At 36.3% G+C, this 19,207-nt stretch overlaps 1 protein-coding gene across 1 annotated transcript in view; it reads right to left on the reverse strand.

Moving 5' to 3' along the window:
- The window catches only part of CNBD1 (cyclic nucleotide binding domain containing 1), a 494,192-nt gene that overhangs the window by 134,361 nt on the left and 340,624 nt on the right, over positions 1-19,207 (reverse strand). The window contains exons 9-10 of the mRNA XM_069600350.1: positions 17,460-17,597; positions 15,032-15,164 (exon numbers count right to left, since the gene is read on the reverse strand). Of these exons, the coding sequence (XP_069456451.1) occupies positions 15,032-15,164; positions 17,460-17,597 (271 nt within the window). The remainder of the gene's footprint in view (positions 1-15,031; positions 15,165-17,459; positions 17,598-19,207) is intronic.

Here is a 19,207-nt window from a genome sequence, read left to right on the forward strand (position 1 = left end):
AAATGTTACTTGACTAAAAGTCAAATGAAGAAATTATGAAAAAGTACTTGTTTACAAAAGAAATTATCTTTGATACAACAAGCAGCCAGGGTACTAATCTTGGTTTCTGAATACAAACAATAGGCTCTTTTTATCTAAATTTAAATAGAAACCAGTTTATTAGAAGATGTTAAAAAAAAAAAAAAAAAACAACTGTCAGAGGGCCATGGAACCTTGTTTCAAAACTCTTGAGTCGGGAACTTCCCTGCTAGTCCAGTGGCTAAGATCGTGGGCTCTCAGTGCAGGGGCTCAGGTTCAATTCTTGGTCAGGGAACTAGATGCCACATGCCACAAGTAAAACCCAGTGCAGCTAAATAAAGAACATATTAAAATAAAAAACACACAATTAGAGAGTCAGGGGAAAAAAATTAGACAGTGAAAATGTTCCCCCACAGTATGAAGCGCTTAGAGGAGACCTCTATCTTTCCAATGATCTGTAGTAATGCTGGGAATCAGATCAGAAACACCATAGGCTCATAAGAAGAGCTGCTCCCTGACTTCTTCCAAACTTTGTGTAAACATATCTGCAAGGCAGCACTCAGGCCATAATCAAAATTAAAGCAGTTACAGTGGATATAGGAGATGCAATCTTTAGCTTTTCTAGCCTTCACAGTAGACTAAGACAGGTTAGAAGTGTATGGAAGAGACAAAGGCGAATACAATGTGCAGAGTCCACCATAAGCAAAAGTTATTTCTCATGAGAATATAACAATGTGTATGATGACAAAGTTAAAAGTAGGAAGGAGATGATATGTATATTTATCAGACATTGTTCCACTTCCGTTCCCTTACATTATAGAAGTTGACTGCATATATAGTGAGATATGCACATAATGGCTCGCAATAAAAATGATCAGTTTGATAGATTCAAAATGTTTTGCCCCAGGTGATTTCTTTAAGAGAACAGAATTTCAAACTGCCTTTGCCTGGTGGCGTTCTTAATATCATGCTAATGTCTGTCTCATTAACAGTATATCAAATTTTAACTGGCTTCTATTTTAACTGGATATGAATTGAAAATGTTGTAGCCTGCCAGAATTCTTGGTGGTTGACTGAATGCAATGATATATATATTACATATATTACGCATATTATGTATTACATATATTACATTATATTATATATATATTACATTTTTACTCAGCAATATTAAAACAAAAAGTTTGTTTGAATCAAAATTTGACAACAAAATATGTTTAAATATGTTGCTATTGTTCAGTCTTGACTCTTAAGACCCCCTGGACTGCAGCATGCCAGGTTTCCCTGTCCTCACCATCTCCCAGAATTTGCCTAAGTTCATGTCCAATGAATCAGTGATGCCATCCAACCATCTCATCTTCTGTCACCCTCTTCTCCTCCTGCCTTTAATCTTTCCCTGCATCAGGATCTTTTCCAGTGAGTCAGCTGTTCACATCAAGTGGCCAGAGTATTGGAGCCTCAGCTTCTGCATCAGTCCTTCCAATGAGTATTCAGGGTTGATTTCCTTGAAGATTGACTGGTTGGATCTCCTTACAGCCCAAGGAACTCTCAAAAGTCTTCTCCAACACCAAAGTTCGAAAGCATCAATTCTTCGGCACTCTGCTTTCTTTATGGTCCATACTATATATAAGTATATTAAGATTAAACCAACAAATAGCATTTTTCTCAAAGAAAATTTATGCTTAGTGTTGATGCAACACGTCTATCCCAGGAGAAGAAAATGGAGGACACGTTGGTATTTGTGCCTGGGAAATCCCATGGACAGAGGAGTTTGGTGGGCTACAGTCCATGGGGTCCCAAAAAGTTGGACACAGCTTAGCAACTAAACTACCACCACCAACAATCCATCCATACTGACCAGTCAAGGGTTAAATTAATTACTTCTGGAAGAAATATGTGCTAACTAGGGCCTAAAGGCACACATTGCCATCAAAACATTAGTTCATTTTTTTCTTTCAACATATATTTCAAGGGCCTACAAATTGTAAGCACTTTTTTGGATACTGGAAAATAAGATGGATACATTCCAGAGTCTATTAAGAAAACTCATTCTTAAGCCATTAATTGTGACATAGCACGATTGGTATTAAGATAGGGGTTATCAAACAGCAAACACTGTAAATATACTTTCCATCTCTTTATCTCAGTTTCTTTAAAAAAACATGACTACATAAAATAATAATGATAATTTTAGCTCAGTTTGTAATATATTTGAATAAAATATGTATGCAAAAAGAAAAGAAATATGTATGCAACAATAGTGCACAAAAGGGAAAGAGGAAAAAGAGCTATATATTATAGTATTTTTATATTTAACTGGAAATAAGTTAGTAAATTTGAAGCAGGTTTTGATAAATTGAAATGTGTACAGTTGCCCTAAAACAAACATTAAAGAAGTAACAAGTATAGCAAAAGAAAAATATAAGGATTTTTCCAGTCCAGCATATAAGGAGTTTGGGAGATACCACTGCATCCTAACAAGTGGAAAACTGAAAAAATTCAAGAATTCTTAAATCATAAGAGAAATGAGATGATAGGTCAAAATGCCACTCACAGAATTGAAGATATTAACAAATAAATACAGAGAATCATAACTTACTAGAGTAGAAATCTCCATAAGAACCAGGATTGAGGTAGAAAGAATAGCACTGTAATTAATGAATTGCAGAAGGCTCACTGTAGATAAATGTGAGATTTTAAAACCCCAGGGGATCCAAGCAACAGAGAATCACATGCTTTTATGGGTTTTACCTGCTGGATCTCTGCCAGCACTCTTATACTCAGACATGAGATAAGACCACATACTCTGTTCTTATTGAGGCCTGTGTGGATCAAGTCTAACCTAACAGGGTTTTTATCAATGGTTAACTGAATTGAAGGGAAATATCTAATTCCAGTCAACTCTGACTCACTTTTCCTCTCTAATAGGAATGGGAGAAGACTGGATTATGTGTGAAGTTCACCTTTGAGAGTCATAGGCTCATGATAAGGTGGAGACCTCCTCCCTCTACACCTTACAACCTCATAACTAAAACCTATTATAGCAAATTGATACCTAGATATCAATAGAAAAAATTAAATACTACAAAACAAAAATCACAGATAGAAAAGACAGAGTAAGCAAGACATGTCAGAGATGCTGGAATTATCAAACAAGGAATTTTTATGCTAAGGGTTCTAATGAATAAAGTAGACAACAAGCAAGAACAAATGGACAAAGGAAGCAGAGAGACGGAAGTTCTATGAAAGATCAAAAATAAATATTGGAAATACAAAGCAACATAACAGAAAAAAAAAACAACAATGTCTATGAAAGGGTTATCAGCAGACTGCACACAGCTGAGGAATACTCTCTGAACTTGAGGATATCCAATTAGAAATATCAAAAAGTGAGAGGCAAAGAGAAGATAAAAAGAAAGCATAGTCAAGAATTGTGGGACAACTATAAAAGGTATAACATACCTAATGAGACTGTTAGAAGAAGAAGAAAGAAAGGAAGGGAGACATATTTGAACTAATAATGACTGAGAATTTCTCAAAATAGTAACAGACACCAAACCATATGCTCATTCAGTAGCTCAGAGATTATCAAGCAGGATATATATAGCATAAGTGTCCTCTTCTATTAAAAAAAAAAGTATATATATATATATATATATGTATATGTATATATATATATATATATATATATGAACAGAAACCCAAACAACCACATCTCAGCATTTTATTTCCAATATATAGAAAATCAGAGATAAGAAAAGTCCTGAAAGAAGCCAAAGGGGGGGAAATATATCTTACATATGGAAGATCAAAGATAAAAATTACAACCAGCTCCTTCTCAGAAACCTTGAAAACAAGAAGAGAAAGGAGTAAAATATTGACAATATTAAGAGGAAAAAAAAAATCTACCAGTGGAAAATTCTGGACTCTGCAAAATTATCCTTCAAAAGTAGCTGGAGAAATAAAGACTTTCTCAGACAAATAAAAATTGAAGACCTAGAAATGTCTTGTAACAAATATTAAAATAAATTCTTTAGAGGGAAAGATAATGATATAGGCCAGAAACTCTACTCTATATAAAGAAAGGGAAATTATCAGGGAAGGATAAAAATTAAAGTAAAATAAAAACTTTTTGTTTTTAGTTTATTTAACAGATAACACTTTGTTCAAAACAAAAATGAAATACTATATTTGAATATGTATGCTTATAAATATGCATCTGCTTAACTATGTTGTATATGAGTAAAATTAATGATGGCAATGATAGAAGAGGTGAGAGGAAGGATTATTTTATTACTATTGGATTGGTCAAAGAGTTCCTTTGGTTTCTAAATAAAGATACATATTTTTCATTTTCACCAAGAACATTACTGAACAATGTATTCACCATTCTGTTCCACTATCTTCTGCCATTTTTGAAGAAACTTCATAATTTCATCTTCCCCAAACTTTTTATCTTTTGGAGAAGGGAAATGACCCAGGTGCCTTTAACAGTCTTCCAGAAAATTTAAAATTTTTCCATTAAGAGAATTTTATAAAGAATGAAATATACATAAATCCGAAGGTGCAATTTCTGGTGAATACAGAGAATAAATCAGAACTTCCCAGTCAAGTTGTAACAGTTTGCCTAATCATCAAAAAACATTCAGTCTTGCATTCTCCTATTGAAAGATTATGCATTTCTGTTGACTAATTTTGGACACTTTTCATCAAGTGTTGCTTTCAGTTGTTCTAATAAGGAACACTACTTGTTGGAACTAATTAGTTTTCCAGAAGGAGCTCATAATAGAGAAAGTGAAAGTGAAAGTCGCTCAGCCATGTCTGACCCTTTGCGACCCCAAGGACTATACAGTCCATGGGACTCTCTAGGCCAGAACACTGGAGTGAGCAGCCTTTCCCTTCTCCAGGGGATCTTCTCAAGACCAGGGATTGAACCCAGGTCTCCCTCATTGCAGGAGGATTCTTTACCAGCTGAGCCATGAGGGAAGCCCAAGAATACTGTGGGGGGTAGCCTATCCGTTCTCCAGGGGATCTTCTCGACCCAGGAGGCAAAACAGGGCCTCCTGCATTGTGGATAGATTCTTTACCAATTGAGCTGCCAGGGAAACTTGGTAGTTCTCATAACAGAGAATTCCCTTCCAATCCTGCCATATACACCACATCACCCTCTTTGGATGAAAACTGGCCTTTGGTATGGCTGGTGCTGGTTCATTTCCCTTGCTCCATGATCTCTTCCATTCCACATGATTGTACTGCATCCACTTTCATCACCTGTCACCAGTTATTTTAAAAATAAAGCATTTTCATTATGCTTAGGTATAGAGACCTGCATGCAGAAATACGGTCATGAAGGTTTTTCTTTATATATCTGGTTTTTTGCTTAACTTATATGGAACCCAAACATCAAAGGAATGAATGTAACTAAACTGGTGCAAATGAATTTCAATGCTTGATTTGGATATTTTGATTATGTCAGCTATCTCCTGCATTAGGGTAATGGGATAATGTTGATTGTTCTCAATTAATGTCTCAGTTTGATTGCTGTCAACTTCAACTGGCCTGCCTAATCATGGAACATCATTCAGTGAGAAATCTCCAGCACATAGCTTTGCAGACCACTTTTGACATGTTTGATCAGTCACAGCACCTTCTCAATACACTGCATAAATCTTTTCTTTTTGCATTTCAGCTTCATTTTTATATTTATTAAGACAATAAAGCATAAGTGCTGAAAGATGTTGCTTTTTCCCTTACATCTTTGATATTAAAGTGGCTACACAAAAATTCACCAATTTTGGTAATTTTTTTAAAAATGATGCTGATGTGACAGCTGCCACAATACCATCTAACAAAACAGTTTCAAATGAAGTTAAGACAACTGAGCACCACTTAGATTCATCTTAAGGAGAAAAAAAAAAAAAACCTTTTAGCCAACCCAATACAATGTATTCACACTAACTGTGGACCAATGAGTTATTTGAAAGTGGGCCTGGATTAGTAATAAGTGTATATTGTAAACTCCAGGACAACCATAAGAAACAGTAAAAATGTTTATACTGAAAACAGTAAAACTGACATGTTAAGAAAGGTGAGAAAATGAATCATATGAAATAATTAAAATCAAAAAAGGCAGAAAGTGAGTAGAAGCCAAAACAGAAACAAAGAACCATGGTAGCAAATAGACAACAGTAACAAATATGGCGAATATTATAAAATTGTATCAATAATAACTCTGTATGCCAATGGTTTAAATGTACCAATTAAAAGACAAAGATGATCAGAGTGGATAAAAAGGAAAAAAAAGACCCAATGATAGGTTGTCTACAAGAAACCCACTTTAAATATAAAGACACATATAAATTAGAAATAACTTTATGGAGATAAATATACCATACTAGTACTCACCAAATGAAAGCACAAATAGCTATGTTATTTTCAGACAGAACAAACTTCAAAGTAAGGAATTTTATGAGATGAACAGGGGCATCACATGATGATAAAGAAGTCAGTTGTCCAAGAAAACATAATGATACTTAACATGTATGTGCTAACAACGGAGCATCAAAATATGTGAAGCAAAAGTGATAGAACCTCAAGGATAAGTGGACAAATCCACTATTAAGTTTAGAGAATTCAACTCCTCTCTCTCAGAAAGAGAAAGATCCAGCAGGACTTAGTTGGATTCAGTTCATCTGAGTTCAGTTCAGTTCAGTTCAGCTCAGTCGTGTCCGGCTCTTTGAGACCCTATGAATCTCAGCACGCCAGGCCTCCCTGTCCATCACCAACTCCCGGAGTTCACCCAAACTCATGTGCATTGAGTCGGTGATGCCATCCAGCCATCTCATCCTTTGTCATCCCCTTCTCCTCCTGCCCCCAATCCCTCCCAGCATCAGGGTCTTTTCTAATGAGTCAACTCTTGGCACGAGGTGGCCAAAGTGCTGGAGTTTCAGCTTTAGTATCATTCCTTCCAAAGAAAACCCAGGACTGGTCTCCTTTAGGATGGACTGGTTGGATCTCCTTGCAGTCCAAGGAACTCTCAAGAGTCTTTTCCAGCATCACAGTTCAAAAGCATGAATTCTTTGGCATTCAACTTTCTTCACAGTCCAACTCTCACATCCCTACATGACCACTGGAAAAACCATAGCCTTGACTAGATGGACCTTTGTTGGCAAAGTAATGTCTCTGTTTTTAATATACTATCTAGGTTGTTCATAACTTTCCTTCCAAGGAGTAAGTGTCTTTTAATTTTATGGCTGCAATCACCATCTGCAGTGATTTGGGAGCCCCCCAAAATAAAATCTAACACTGTTTCCACTGTTTCCCCATCTATTTCCCATGAAGTGATGGGACCACATGCCATGATCTTTGTTTTCTGAATGTTGAGCTTTAAGCCAACTGTTTCACTCTCCTCTTTCACTTTCATCAAGAGGCTCTTTAGTTCCTCTTCACTTTCTGCCATAAGGGTGGTGTCATCTGCATATCTGAGGTTATTGATATTTCTCCTGGCAGTCTTGATTCCAGCTTGTGCTTCTTCCAGCCCAGTGTTTCTGATGATGTACTCTGCATAGAAGTTAAATAAGCAGGGTGACAATATACAGCCTTGACATACTCTTTTTCCTATTTGGAACCAGTCTGTTATTCTATGTCCAGTTCTAACTGTTGTTTCCTGACCTGCATACAGGTTTCTCAAGAGGCAGGTCAGGTGGTCTGGTATTCCCATCTCTTTCAGAATTTTCCATCATTTATTGTGATCCACACAGTCGAAGGCTTTAGCATAGTCATTAAAGCAGAAATAGAATTTTTCTGGAACTCTCTTGCTTTTTCAATGATCCAGCAGATGTTGGCAATTTGATCTCTGGTTCCTCTGCCTTATCTAAAGCCAGCTTGAACATCTGGAAGTTCACAGTTCATATATTGCTGAAGTTTGGCTTGGAGTTCAAAACACTATAAAGCAACAGTAAATAAGACTGTGATATTGACTGAAGGACAGAAAAATACATCAGTGAAACAGGATAGAGCACCCAGAAATGTACTCCACATACACAATGAACAGATCTTTAACAAAGGAGTAAAATAATATTATGAAGGAAAAGCAGTCTCTTCAACAAATGGTCCTGAAACAACTTGACTTGCTCACTTGGGTATGTGCTCAGTCTTGTCTGACTCTTTGCAACTCCATGAACTACAGCTCTCCAGGCTTCTCTGCCCATGGAATTTTCCAGGCAAGAATATTGAAGTGGGTTGCCATTTCCTACTCCAGGGGATCTTCCCGACCCTAGAGATCACACCCATGTCTCTTGGGTCTAGTGATGTCTTCATTAAAATTAAAGACTTCTGTTCTCCAAAAATACATTGTATTATGAGTATGAGAAGACAAGGAACACTTTGGGAGGAAATATTTGCAAGGGACATATCTGAAAAACACTGTTATCCAAAATATATAAAGAATTCTTAAACCTCAACAATATGAAAGCAAAAAAATCTAATTTAAAAAAATGGGACAAAGAATTTGACTCTTCACCAAAGAAGATATATCAATCAAAAAGCACATGAAAATGTACTCCACTCTTATATCATCAGAGAAATTAAAATTAAGGCAAATCTATTTGGCTAAAATCTAGAACACTGACAGCAGCTGATGCCAGCAAGGAGCAACAGGAAGTCGCATTGCTGGTGGAAATACAAAATAGTACAACCACACTGGAAGTCAGTTTTTTACTTTCTCATGAAATAAAACATACTTTTATCATATTATCCAGTGATTTCACTCCTTAATGTTTACCCAAAGGAGTTGAAAACTTATGTTCACAGAAAACCCTGCATGCAAATGTTATTAGCAGCTTTATTCAGAATGCCAAAACCTGAAAGCAACTAAGATGTCTTTCAGTAGATGAACAGTTAAACACACTGGGTTACATCCAGACAATGGAATATATCCAGTGTTAAGAGGAAATTAACTAACAAACCATGAAAAGATTTGGAAGAAACTTAAATGCTAAAGGGAAAGAAACCAATCTGAAAAGCTACATATTTATGGTATGATTTCAATTCAGTGACAATATGGAAGTGGCAAAGTCAAAAGATAACAGTAAAAAGATCACTGATTGCCAGAGGTTTGAAGAGATGAATGTGTACAGCACAGAGAATTTTTAAGGCATTAAGTACTATGCACAATACCAAAATGGTGGACATACGTCTATTTGTCCAAGTTACAGAATGTCTAAAACCAAAAATGAGCGCTAAGATAAACTATGGGCTTTGTTGATGATGTTTCAATGTAGATGCATTTACTGTAAGAAAGGAACCACTTGGGTGGAATATTCTAATAATCAGGGGTAGCATTCAAGATCAGGGGCAGGTGATATATGGGAATTCTCTGTACCGCCTGTTCAGTTTTTGCATGAATTTAAAATTTCTTTAAGCAGTAAAGTCTATTAAAATAATTAAATGCAGTAATATGCTACATTACAAAATATTCACTTAATGCAAAAAAGAAAAAAAGAGAGAAAGGAAAACACAGCATAATCACTGGCACTCCAAGACATAAACCTGATTCTGGGATGCTCAAGAGTGTCCTTGGGGCTAAGAGTTTTGATACCCTCCATAGTTAATTCATCTGCAAAGACAGATGTCAAAAATTTGGGGGGTACACCCATGGTGGATTCATGTTGATGTATGGCAAAACCAATACAATATTGTAAAGTAAAAAAAAATAAAATAAAAATAAAAACATGTATATACACACACACACAAAGAAACATTAGGTAGAAACGTTGTGGCTAAAACTCTCCATTTTTGGTTTGTGAAGTCTAGATTTTTTTCACAATTGTTATATGTGCATATTTTATCTTTTAAAACTAAATTGAATAATACATTTTTAGTATCTCTAATTATTATGCTTGCTGCATCATACCCAACCTGGAAAACATGGAGCGTATTGACATAAGCAGGATAACAATAAAATTTGCACAAATGGTTCATTGATGTCTAACGAATTTACCATTTTGTTCTTATACACATGATACACATAGACATAGGCTGATTAGTGAGATCAGCTGGTTGCCATTTTCCAGTCAATCACACCTCAAAAAACATCACCAGGGAAGATTTTGTACACATACATTATACTCAGTCTCCTTTTGCAAATGAAGCAGAAGGAAAAAAAGACAAGTTAACACAGGAATAGAGCCAGAAGTAAGCTTTACTTATATCATAGATTTCCAGGGATTAATGTTAAGTTCTATCAAGATTTTCAATAACAAAATCTCTCTGAAACTTCACCAATATATTTTCCTAAAATAAGATCAAAACACACATAATCATGCTTTGGAATTCATGCAACTGCTAATTTCGAATCTAGATAATGAAAGTATAATTTGAGCTATGCTTCACATTTTCTGATAAAAGTTCAAAATAAATCTTGAGTAAAGTTGAGATGGATTATATCTAATGCTTTCTCTTTGATACATCATGTTTGCTAGCACCATAAAAGAAAATTAGATTAAAAGAACTTATTCTTCACTTCAGTATGTTTATTTATGAGAACCATAGTATTTCAGAGCTGAAAGAAGTTTTGAGAATCATCTAGTGAAATTGCCATTCTTCCTTAAGGAGGAAAAATGTTTTTTTTTTTAACTGTTAAAGAATAAGGATGAAATATTTAAACAATTGGGAACAGAAGAAGAATAGTGTAACTTTTGACTTGCAAAATATAATCATGGATTTTTCAATATAATAGTTTCCACCATTAGTGCAAAATACATTCACCAAAAACAAACTTGAACCCAGCATGTCTAAGAAACTATGTGTCAAGTCAGGATCTTCTTAATTTTTTGATCTTAAAGTTAAATATTTTATGTTGAAACACAAATTATTCATCATTAGTAATCAAGTAAATTAAAAAAAAACACACATGACTGCTCCCCTTTTTCCAAACCCTGTATCCTTTTGGTTCATGTAGCTGAAAAATCTCTTTGATTACAGTTTCTTCTGACCTTTCAAATCATCTCAGAACTATTAAGATCCTGATAAATAGTCAAGGCTATGAAATTCTTATATAAGATGGCCCTGGAACTGAAGTATGGGCCAAGAGTTGATATTTCTAATACAAAAGGAAGACCCTATGGTAAATCCAAACACTCAACTTAAAAATAATTCTATACAATACATGTACTGACTCTACAAATGCTAAATTCCAATTTTTTACAGATCAGTTTACTACTTGTCTTCTAAACATACTTTTGGCCAAAAAATGAATACATCATTAGGAAAAAAATATTTCATGAAAGAAAATGCAACATATCGTATTCAACTTTTATAAGCAAGACAAAAATAAATATTTGGCTAAATGTGGGTGAAAAGCTGCATTTCAAAAACTGATAAATAATATACAAAAAAGCACAGAAAAAAACTTGGAACAAATTCAGCAAAGTGTGCAGAGTCAGACTAAATTGAACAGGTTTATTAGGGAGTCAGTGTTTGAAGCATAATGTACTTTTTTTTTTTTTTCAAGAATTGAAACATCTATATGGTCTATGCTAAACCTCACTTTCCTATTATGTAGTGACTTCCTCAAATAATGTCGTAGCCAGATTCCACCACGTTTTCAACATACTTTTATTATTAGAATAGTCACATTTTGCAATTAATAAATTAGACTCATTCTTTTTAGAACTTTAGTATTAAACTTAATTCAGAAGTGTTCTCCTTCTTCTGATCACATCCTTCATTGCAATTAGGATCTATAGGTTTGAGTTCGGGCACCACAGTGATTCCTGACTGAATGAGATCCAAGACTCTGACCCACCTACCATAGTTCCTCTTATATTAGTGACTTAGTTTTGCCTGTGATAACAATTAGTACTGGCTGAGTGGCTTAAACAGTAAACATTTGCTTTAGAACTTAGGAGGCTGGGACAACGAGGTGCCAACAGATTCAATATCTGATGACAGCCTTCTTTCTGGTTTGCAGATATCTGTCTTCTTAAAGTATATTCACATAGCTGAGAAAAAGAGATCAACTCTTTCACTTCCTAATTTTCAGGGGACTAATATCATTCAGAAGGACTCCAGCCTCATGACTTAGTTGTATCCCAAAGGCATCTAAGTAGCATCATATTTGAATTCAAGCTTAAACTGAAGAAAGTAGGAAAAACCAGTAGGCAATTCAGGATAACCTAAATCCAAGTCCCTCAATGATACAGCAGAAGTGACGAACAGATGTAAGGAATTAGATGCAGTAGACAGAGTGCCTGAAAAACTATGGATGGGGGATAGCAATGTACAGGAGACAGTGGCCAAAATCATCCCAAAGAAAAAGAACTGCAAGAAGGCAAAGGGGCTGTTTGAGGAGGCTTTATAAATAGCTGAGAAGAGAAGAGAAGTGAAAGGCAAGGGAGAAAGGGAAAGATATATCCAACTGCATGCCGAGTTTCACAGGAAAGATAAGAAGGCCTTTTAAATGAACAATACAAAGAAATGGATGAAAACAATATAATGGGAAAGACTAAAGTCTCTTCAAAAAAAAAAAATTAGAGGTATCATGAGAACATTACATGCAAGAATGGGCACCATAAAGGACAGAAACAATAAGGCCCTTAACAAAAGCAGAAGAGATAAAGAAGAGGTGGCAAGAATACGCTGAATAACTGTACAAGGAAGGTGCAGTCACTCGCCTAGAGTCGGACATTCTAGAATATGAAGTCGAGTGGGCCTTAGGAAACATTACTATGAACAAAACTAGTGGAGGTGATGGAATTCTAGCTGAGCTGTTTAAAAATCCTAAAAGATGATGCTGTTAAAGTGCTTCACTCAATATATCAGCAAATTGGGTAAAACTCAGTATTGGCCACAAGACTGGCAAAGGTCAGTTTGCATTTCATTCCCAAAGAAAGCCAATGCCAAAGAATGTTCTAACTATCATACAATTGAGCTAATTTCATGTGCTATCAAGGTCATCATTAAAATCCCCAAGCTAGGATTTAGCAGTACATGAACTGAGAAATTCCAGATGTACAAGCTGGGTTTTGAAGAGGCAGAGGAACCAGAGACCAAATTGCTATCAGTTACTGGATCATGGGTGAAGCAAAGACATTCCGGAAAAACATCCACTTCACTGACTATGCTAAAGCATTTGACTTTGTGGATCACTATGAACTGTGTAAAATTCTTAAAGAGAAGGGAGTACCAGACCACTTTACTTGTCTCCTTAGAAACCTATCTATAGGTCAAGAAGCAACAATTAGAATTAGACATGGAAAAATGACTGGCTTTTGGGGAAATTTCCAAAAACTGGGAAAAGAGTATGATAAGGCCACTGTACATTGTCAACCTGCTTATTTAGCTTATACATAGAGGTGGATGAATCACAAGCTGGAATCAAGATTGCCAGAAGAAGTATCAACAACCTCAGATATGCAGACGATACCACTATAATGGCAGAAAATGAAGAGAAACTAAAGAGCCTCTTAATGAGGGTGAAAGAGAAGGGTGAAAAAGCTAGCTGGAAACTCAATGTTAAAAATCATAGCATCTGGTCCCATCATTACATGGCAAATAGAAGGGGGAAAAGTGGAAAGAGTGACAGATTTTATTTTCTTAGGCTCCAAAATCACTGTGGATGGTGATTGTAGCTATTAAATCAAAAGACACTTGCTCCCTGAAAGAAAGCTATGACAAACCTAGACAATGTGCTAAAAGGCACAGACATCATTTAGCTGACAAAAGTCCTTATAGTCCTTATACTTTTTTTCAGTAGCTATGTATAGATGACAGAGGATGAGATGGTTGGATGGCATCACGTACTCAATGGACATGAGTTTGGGTAAACTCTGGGAGTTGGTGATGGACAGGGAAGCCTGGCTCCAAAGGGTTGCAGAGTTGGACATGACTGAGCAACCAAACTGAGCTGAGCTGAACTGATGTATATAAATGTGAGAGTTGGACCATAAAGAAGCTGAGTGCCAAAGAATTGATGCTTTCAAACCAGTACTGGGGAAGATTTAGGAGAGTCCCTTGGACTGCAAGATCAAAGTTTTCAATCCTAAAGGAAATCAACCCTGAATATTCACTATTATTATTGAAGCTCCAATACTTTGGTCATCTGATGTGAAGAGCCGACTCATTGGAAAAGACCCTGATGCTGGGAAAGACTGAAAGCAAAAGGAGAAGGGAGCAGCAGAGAATGAGATGGTTAGATAGTATCACCGAATCTATGGACATGAATTACAGCAAAGTCCAGGAGATAGCAGAGGACACAGGACCCTGGTGTGCTACAGTCCAAGGAGTGGCAGGAGTTGGACATGACTTAGCGCCTGAATAACAACAAGAGATTAGGGCTTCAACATATGAGTTTTGTGGGATCCAAAATCAACCCATTCCAGTTGGCATCTTTTATTTAGTACACTTCTCATAGATGAAAATATTGTAAAAATAACTCAGTGCACCTACATTTTTTGCGTATATGTAATCCGACATGTTCATGCATCATTGCAGGTCTAAATATTGGAAATATAGTCCACATCACTACTGTGGCTCCTGCTTTTAATCTTAACTAATCTGTGTGATGATATTTTCCCTGATAATGTGCAGCATGGGTTCAGACAACCAAATGTGCAACTTAATATGTGTTCTTGCAAGATAACACACACAAAAAGATGACTATAATTTCTTACTGCATATACTTTGGTCCTTACATTGACAGCAAGGGTAAGTCAAGAAGGGTAGGGATTACGGGGAGAAATAGAGGATGTGGAAGTAACTCTACTTCTGAGATCACCCTTTGAATCAATACAGAATGATTTTTAATTAAAAAAGCAACAATCTAAATGTCCAACTGAAAGTTAACATTAAATATATTAGAGAAACACATGTGACAAAATAGTATATAAAATATTAAATTATAAAACATTCTATATATTTAATATAATATTTATAAAAATATTAAAATTATGAGAAATTACAAATTTCAATAATATAATGTAAAGAAAGTAATCCAAAATTGCATTAAGCTCACCATGACCTGGGGGAAATTTTTTCCATTTAGTGAATGTAACTAGTTCATATATGGATAAAGTAGGCCACTCCACATAATACGGGCACTTATGGATTAATTTAACCTTATGTTGATTTTCCAGTTTTGTCTTTTCCTGAAACAAAAAGTCACCATCAAAATTTATGTATTAAGCAATTTTAAAAAAGAGAGAGAAAAGATAGAAGATAGGCAAATGGCAGTGAAAAGAAAAATAAAGTTTATGTAAACGCAAACTATAATAGAATATATTTGAATTTTTATAAAAGCAAGACCATATAATTGAAATTTTAATCTTCATATTGGCTACTAAAATATTTTCCCACCTTTCATTTATTTTTAAGTTCTTATAAATATTTTAGCATTTTTGAAAGAACTCTATCATAGTTGACTGCACTCAAATGTTGTATTTGATGCAACATTTATTTGAAATAAATGATACTTACTGACATTTTGAAAATAAAACCAAATGTGTGAAACTTTGTTTAGGCCAGCCACTCTGAAACCAGAGATTTGAAAGGAAGCTGAATCTCGGGCTTCTCTTGTGGTTTAGACAGTAAAGAATCTGCCTGCAATTCTTTACCAGAAGACCCAGTTTCATTCTCTTGGTCAGGAAGGTTCCTTGGAGATGGGAATTGTGATGGCAGCCCACTCCAGTACTCTTGCCTGGAAAATCCCATGGACAGAGGAGCCTGGTGGGCTGCAGTCCATGGGGTCGGTAAGAGTCAGACATGACTGAACGATTTCACTTTGACTTTTCACTTTCATGCATTGGAGAAGGAAATGGCAACTCACTCCAGTGTTCTTGCCTAGAGAATCCCAGGGATGGGAGAGCCTGGCGGGCTGCCGTCTATGGGGTCGTGCAGAGTCGGACATGACTGAAGCAACTTAGCAGCAGCAGCAGCCAGTAATTTTGCCTGGAGAATTCCATGGACAGAGGAGCTTGGTGAACTACAGTCAGTCCATGGGGTTGCAAAGAGTTGACCATGACTGAGCGACTAGCACTTTCACACTTCACTGAATCCTGGGAATGTCTTCTGTATCACTAACACTGAGACCACTGCATCAAAAGGAATCCCAACTATTAAAGACCTAATCTGAAGATGGATGTCTCTTGATCTCCTTCCCAAAGAGGATCTCACTGTATCCTATGAAGTGCCTGTGGCACACACACCAGGGTTAAATGCTATGAAGAATTTCTGACAGAGGATAACCATAGTAGTCTCTCAATCCACCATTTATACAGACTTCCTCTACCCTTCAGGGGAGGAGAAATAGAAGATGGGTATATTTTGAAACTTGAATGAAATAGAATAAATTGTCAAAATTGAGGAAAATAAGTTTTCCTAATGCAGCAGAATTAGGGGGTCAGAGTTAAGTTGTGATCACCTATTCACGCAGTTTTGGATTTTGACATGCGCTATACCAATGATATAGTGTGCCAATAATCCCTAGTTGTTTTTTTTAATTTTTTTTTCTTATTCCTGAGGCAGATTATACAGGTTTATAGATCTCTGTCTGATTTTTCTGGTATCCCTAGTTGATGACATGCCATTGTTGACAGTCATTGAATGAATGAATTAAAAAAGAGTGAATGAATGTATCTTAAATTTATGGAGAACCAAATGCATCCAATGCACATGTGTAATAAGTTATATCCATGGAGACAGTCCCTTCCACTTCAACTACTCATCAAAAGCTTAAGTGATGTATATCAAATCTTCTTTTTATGGTCTCCAATTCAAAACAAATTAAAATATTAAAAGAGATATGGATAACTTCTATCTAGAGAGTCAAACACTCATAATGTAATAACATATAGATTAGATATGGTCACACTGGTGACTGCAGCCATGAAATTAAAAGATGGTTGCTCCTTGGAAGAAAAGCAATGGCAAGCCTAGAGAGTGTATTAAAAAGCAGAGATATCACCTTGCTGACAAAGGGCTATATAATCAAAGCAATGGATTTTCCAGAAGTCATGCGTGGATGTGAGAGTTGGATCACAAAGAAAACTGAGCAGCAGAGAATTGATGCTTTTTAACTGTGGTGCTGGAAAGACTCTTGAGAGTCAAGGAGATCAAACCAGTCAATCCTACAAGAAATCAACTCTGAATATTCATTGAAAGGACTGATTCTCAAGCTGAAGCTCTAACACTTTGGCCACCTGACGTGAAGAGTCAACTCATTGGAAAAGACCCTGATGCTGGGAAAGAGTGAAGGCAGGATAAAAAGGGGTGATAGAGGATGAGAGGGTTGCATGGCATCACTGACTCTGTTGATATGAGTTTGAGCAAACTCTGGGAGATGGTGAAGGGCAGGGATGCCCAGTGTGCTGCAGTCCATGGAGTCACAGAGTCGGACACAACTTAATGACTGAACACCACCACCATCAACAACAAGAAACACATACCGTTTTTAACTTTGCATAATTATTTGCTGGAATTTTAAGAATTTCACAGTCTTCTTCTGTCACCACTGAGTACTCCTTTGTTTCTGGTTCAATATGAGCTGCAACTTCCAAGGTTCCAAAGGTACTCCATTGTCCAAGCTGTAAAAACACCAACCACTTAAACCTCATCATTATTCATCAACATAAAAACATCAATGGTAAGATCAGTCTAGGAGAGTCTAAAAAAGGGAGTATCATAGGCCAAGCTCCAGGTGTGTGAAAGAAGAGGGTCTGAAGTCTGGCATGGATGTCTTTTCTTCTGGCCAATATTACTTGCCCAAAACAAGAAAACTTTATTTTTTCACTAGCATAAGGAAAATAAATCATAAGAATAGATCTTCTGTTTTATTTGCTAATTCATTTAAAATGCCTGAAATAGTGCTTTGTACATAACAGCCATTCAATAAATGTATGTTGAAGGGATGAGAAAATAGTGCACCTATATCCATGGGTCTTCTATATATTTTATTATACTCTTGTCGGTGGTAATAATGAAAACAAATATAGTGTTAAGTGAAAGTGAAGTCGCTCAGTCATGTCCAACTGTTTGCGACCTCATGGACTGTAGCCTACCAGGCTCCTCCCTCCATAGGATTCTCCAGGCAAGAGTACTGGAGTGGGGTGCCATTTTCCTTCTTCGGGAATATAGTATTAAGCGGGTATAAATCACTGGCATAGGTATGTATCCATGTAGGGTCTCCTAACTTACTATGCTACAAATAGATATTAAGCATACCAAAAATATTACCACTTAGAATACATACTGTAAGTTATTAGGATGTAGTGAGAACGTGTATAGCTACATAGAAGGTTTGTGCTCATGTTTGCCTGTGAAAAACTGAAGGGCATCTAGGAAAACAGGGATAACTCCTCAGAGAAGACATCAGATCAATACGGCTGGCTACCACTGATGTGGGAGAATCTCTACTCTTCCACTTCAAATTCACAGAAAGGTTGAATGTTGTCCTTAGTTGAATGAGTAGCTGAAATTGAATCTGCCAGTTTGAAAATAGAGAAGGAATTTAAAGTAACTGCTGGAACCAAAGTGATCCAGAGTAATATCAAACTTAGATGAGAGTCTCAGGGTCTGAGGTCTAGGAATTGTCACGCATACTAGAATAAGAAGCTCAAGACCATACAAGGTGAGGAACCAGAACTGAATGATTTTATATAAAGCTTAAGACCTTAAAGGATTGTATGACATGTTAAATGGGAAAAGCAAGTTGTTGGTTGGTTGTTGTTCAGCCCTGTCTGATTCTCTGTGACCCCCTGGACTGTAGTATGCCAAGTTCCTCTGTCCTCCACTATCTCCTGGAGTTTTCTCTAACTCATGTCTTGAGTCAGTGATGCTATTTAACCATCTTGCCCTCTGCTACACCCTTCACCACCTGCCTTCAATCTATCCCAGGACCAAGGTCTTTTCCAATGATCAGCTCTTCGCATCAGGTGACCAAAGTATTGGAGCTTCAGCATCAGTCCCTCCAATGACTCTTCAGGGTTGATTTCTTGTAGGATTGACTAATTTGATCTCCTGTGGTCCAAGGGACTCTTGAGTCTTCTACAATACCACAGGTCAAAAGCATCTTTTGGTATTTGCTTTCTTTATGGTCCAACTCTCACATATGTATATGACTACTGGAAAACCATAGTTTTGAGTATTTGGACAATTGTCAGCAAGTTGATGTCTCTGCTTTTTAATACACTGTCTC

The sequence above is a fragment of the Ovis canadensis genome, chromosome 9 (assembly GCF_042477335.2).
Source record: "Ovis canadensis isolate MfBH-ARS-UI-01 breed Bighorn chromosome 9, ARS-UI_OviCan_v2, whole genome shotgun sequence".
NCBI lineage: Eukaryota > Metazoa > Chordata > Mammalia > Artiodactyla > Bovidae > Ovis > Ovis canadensis.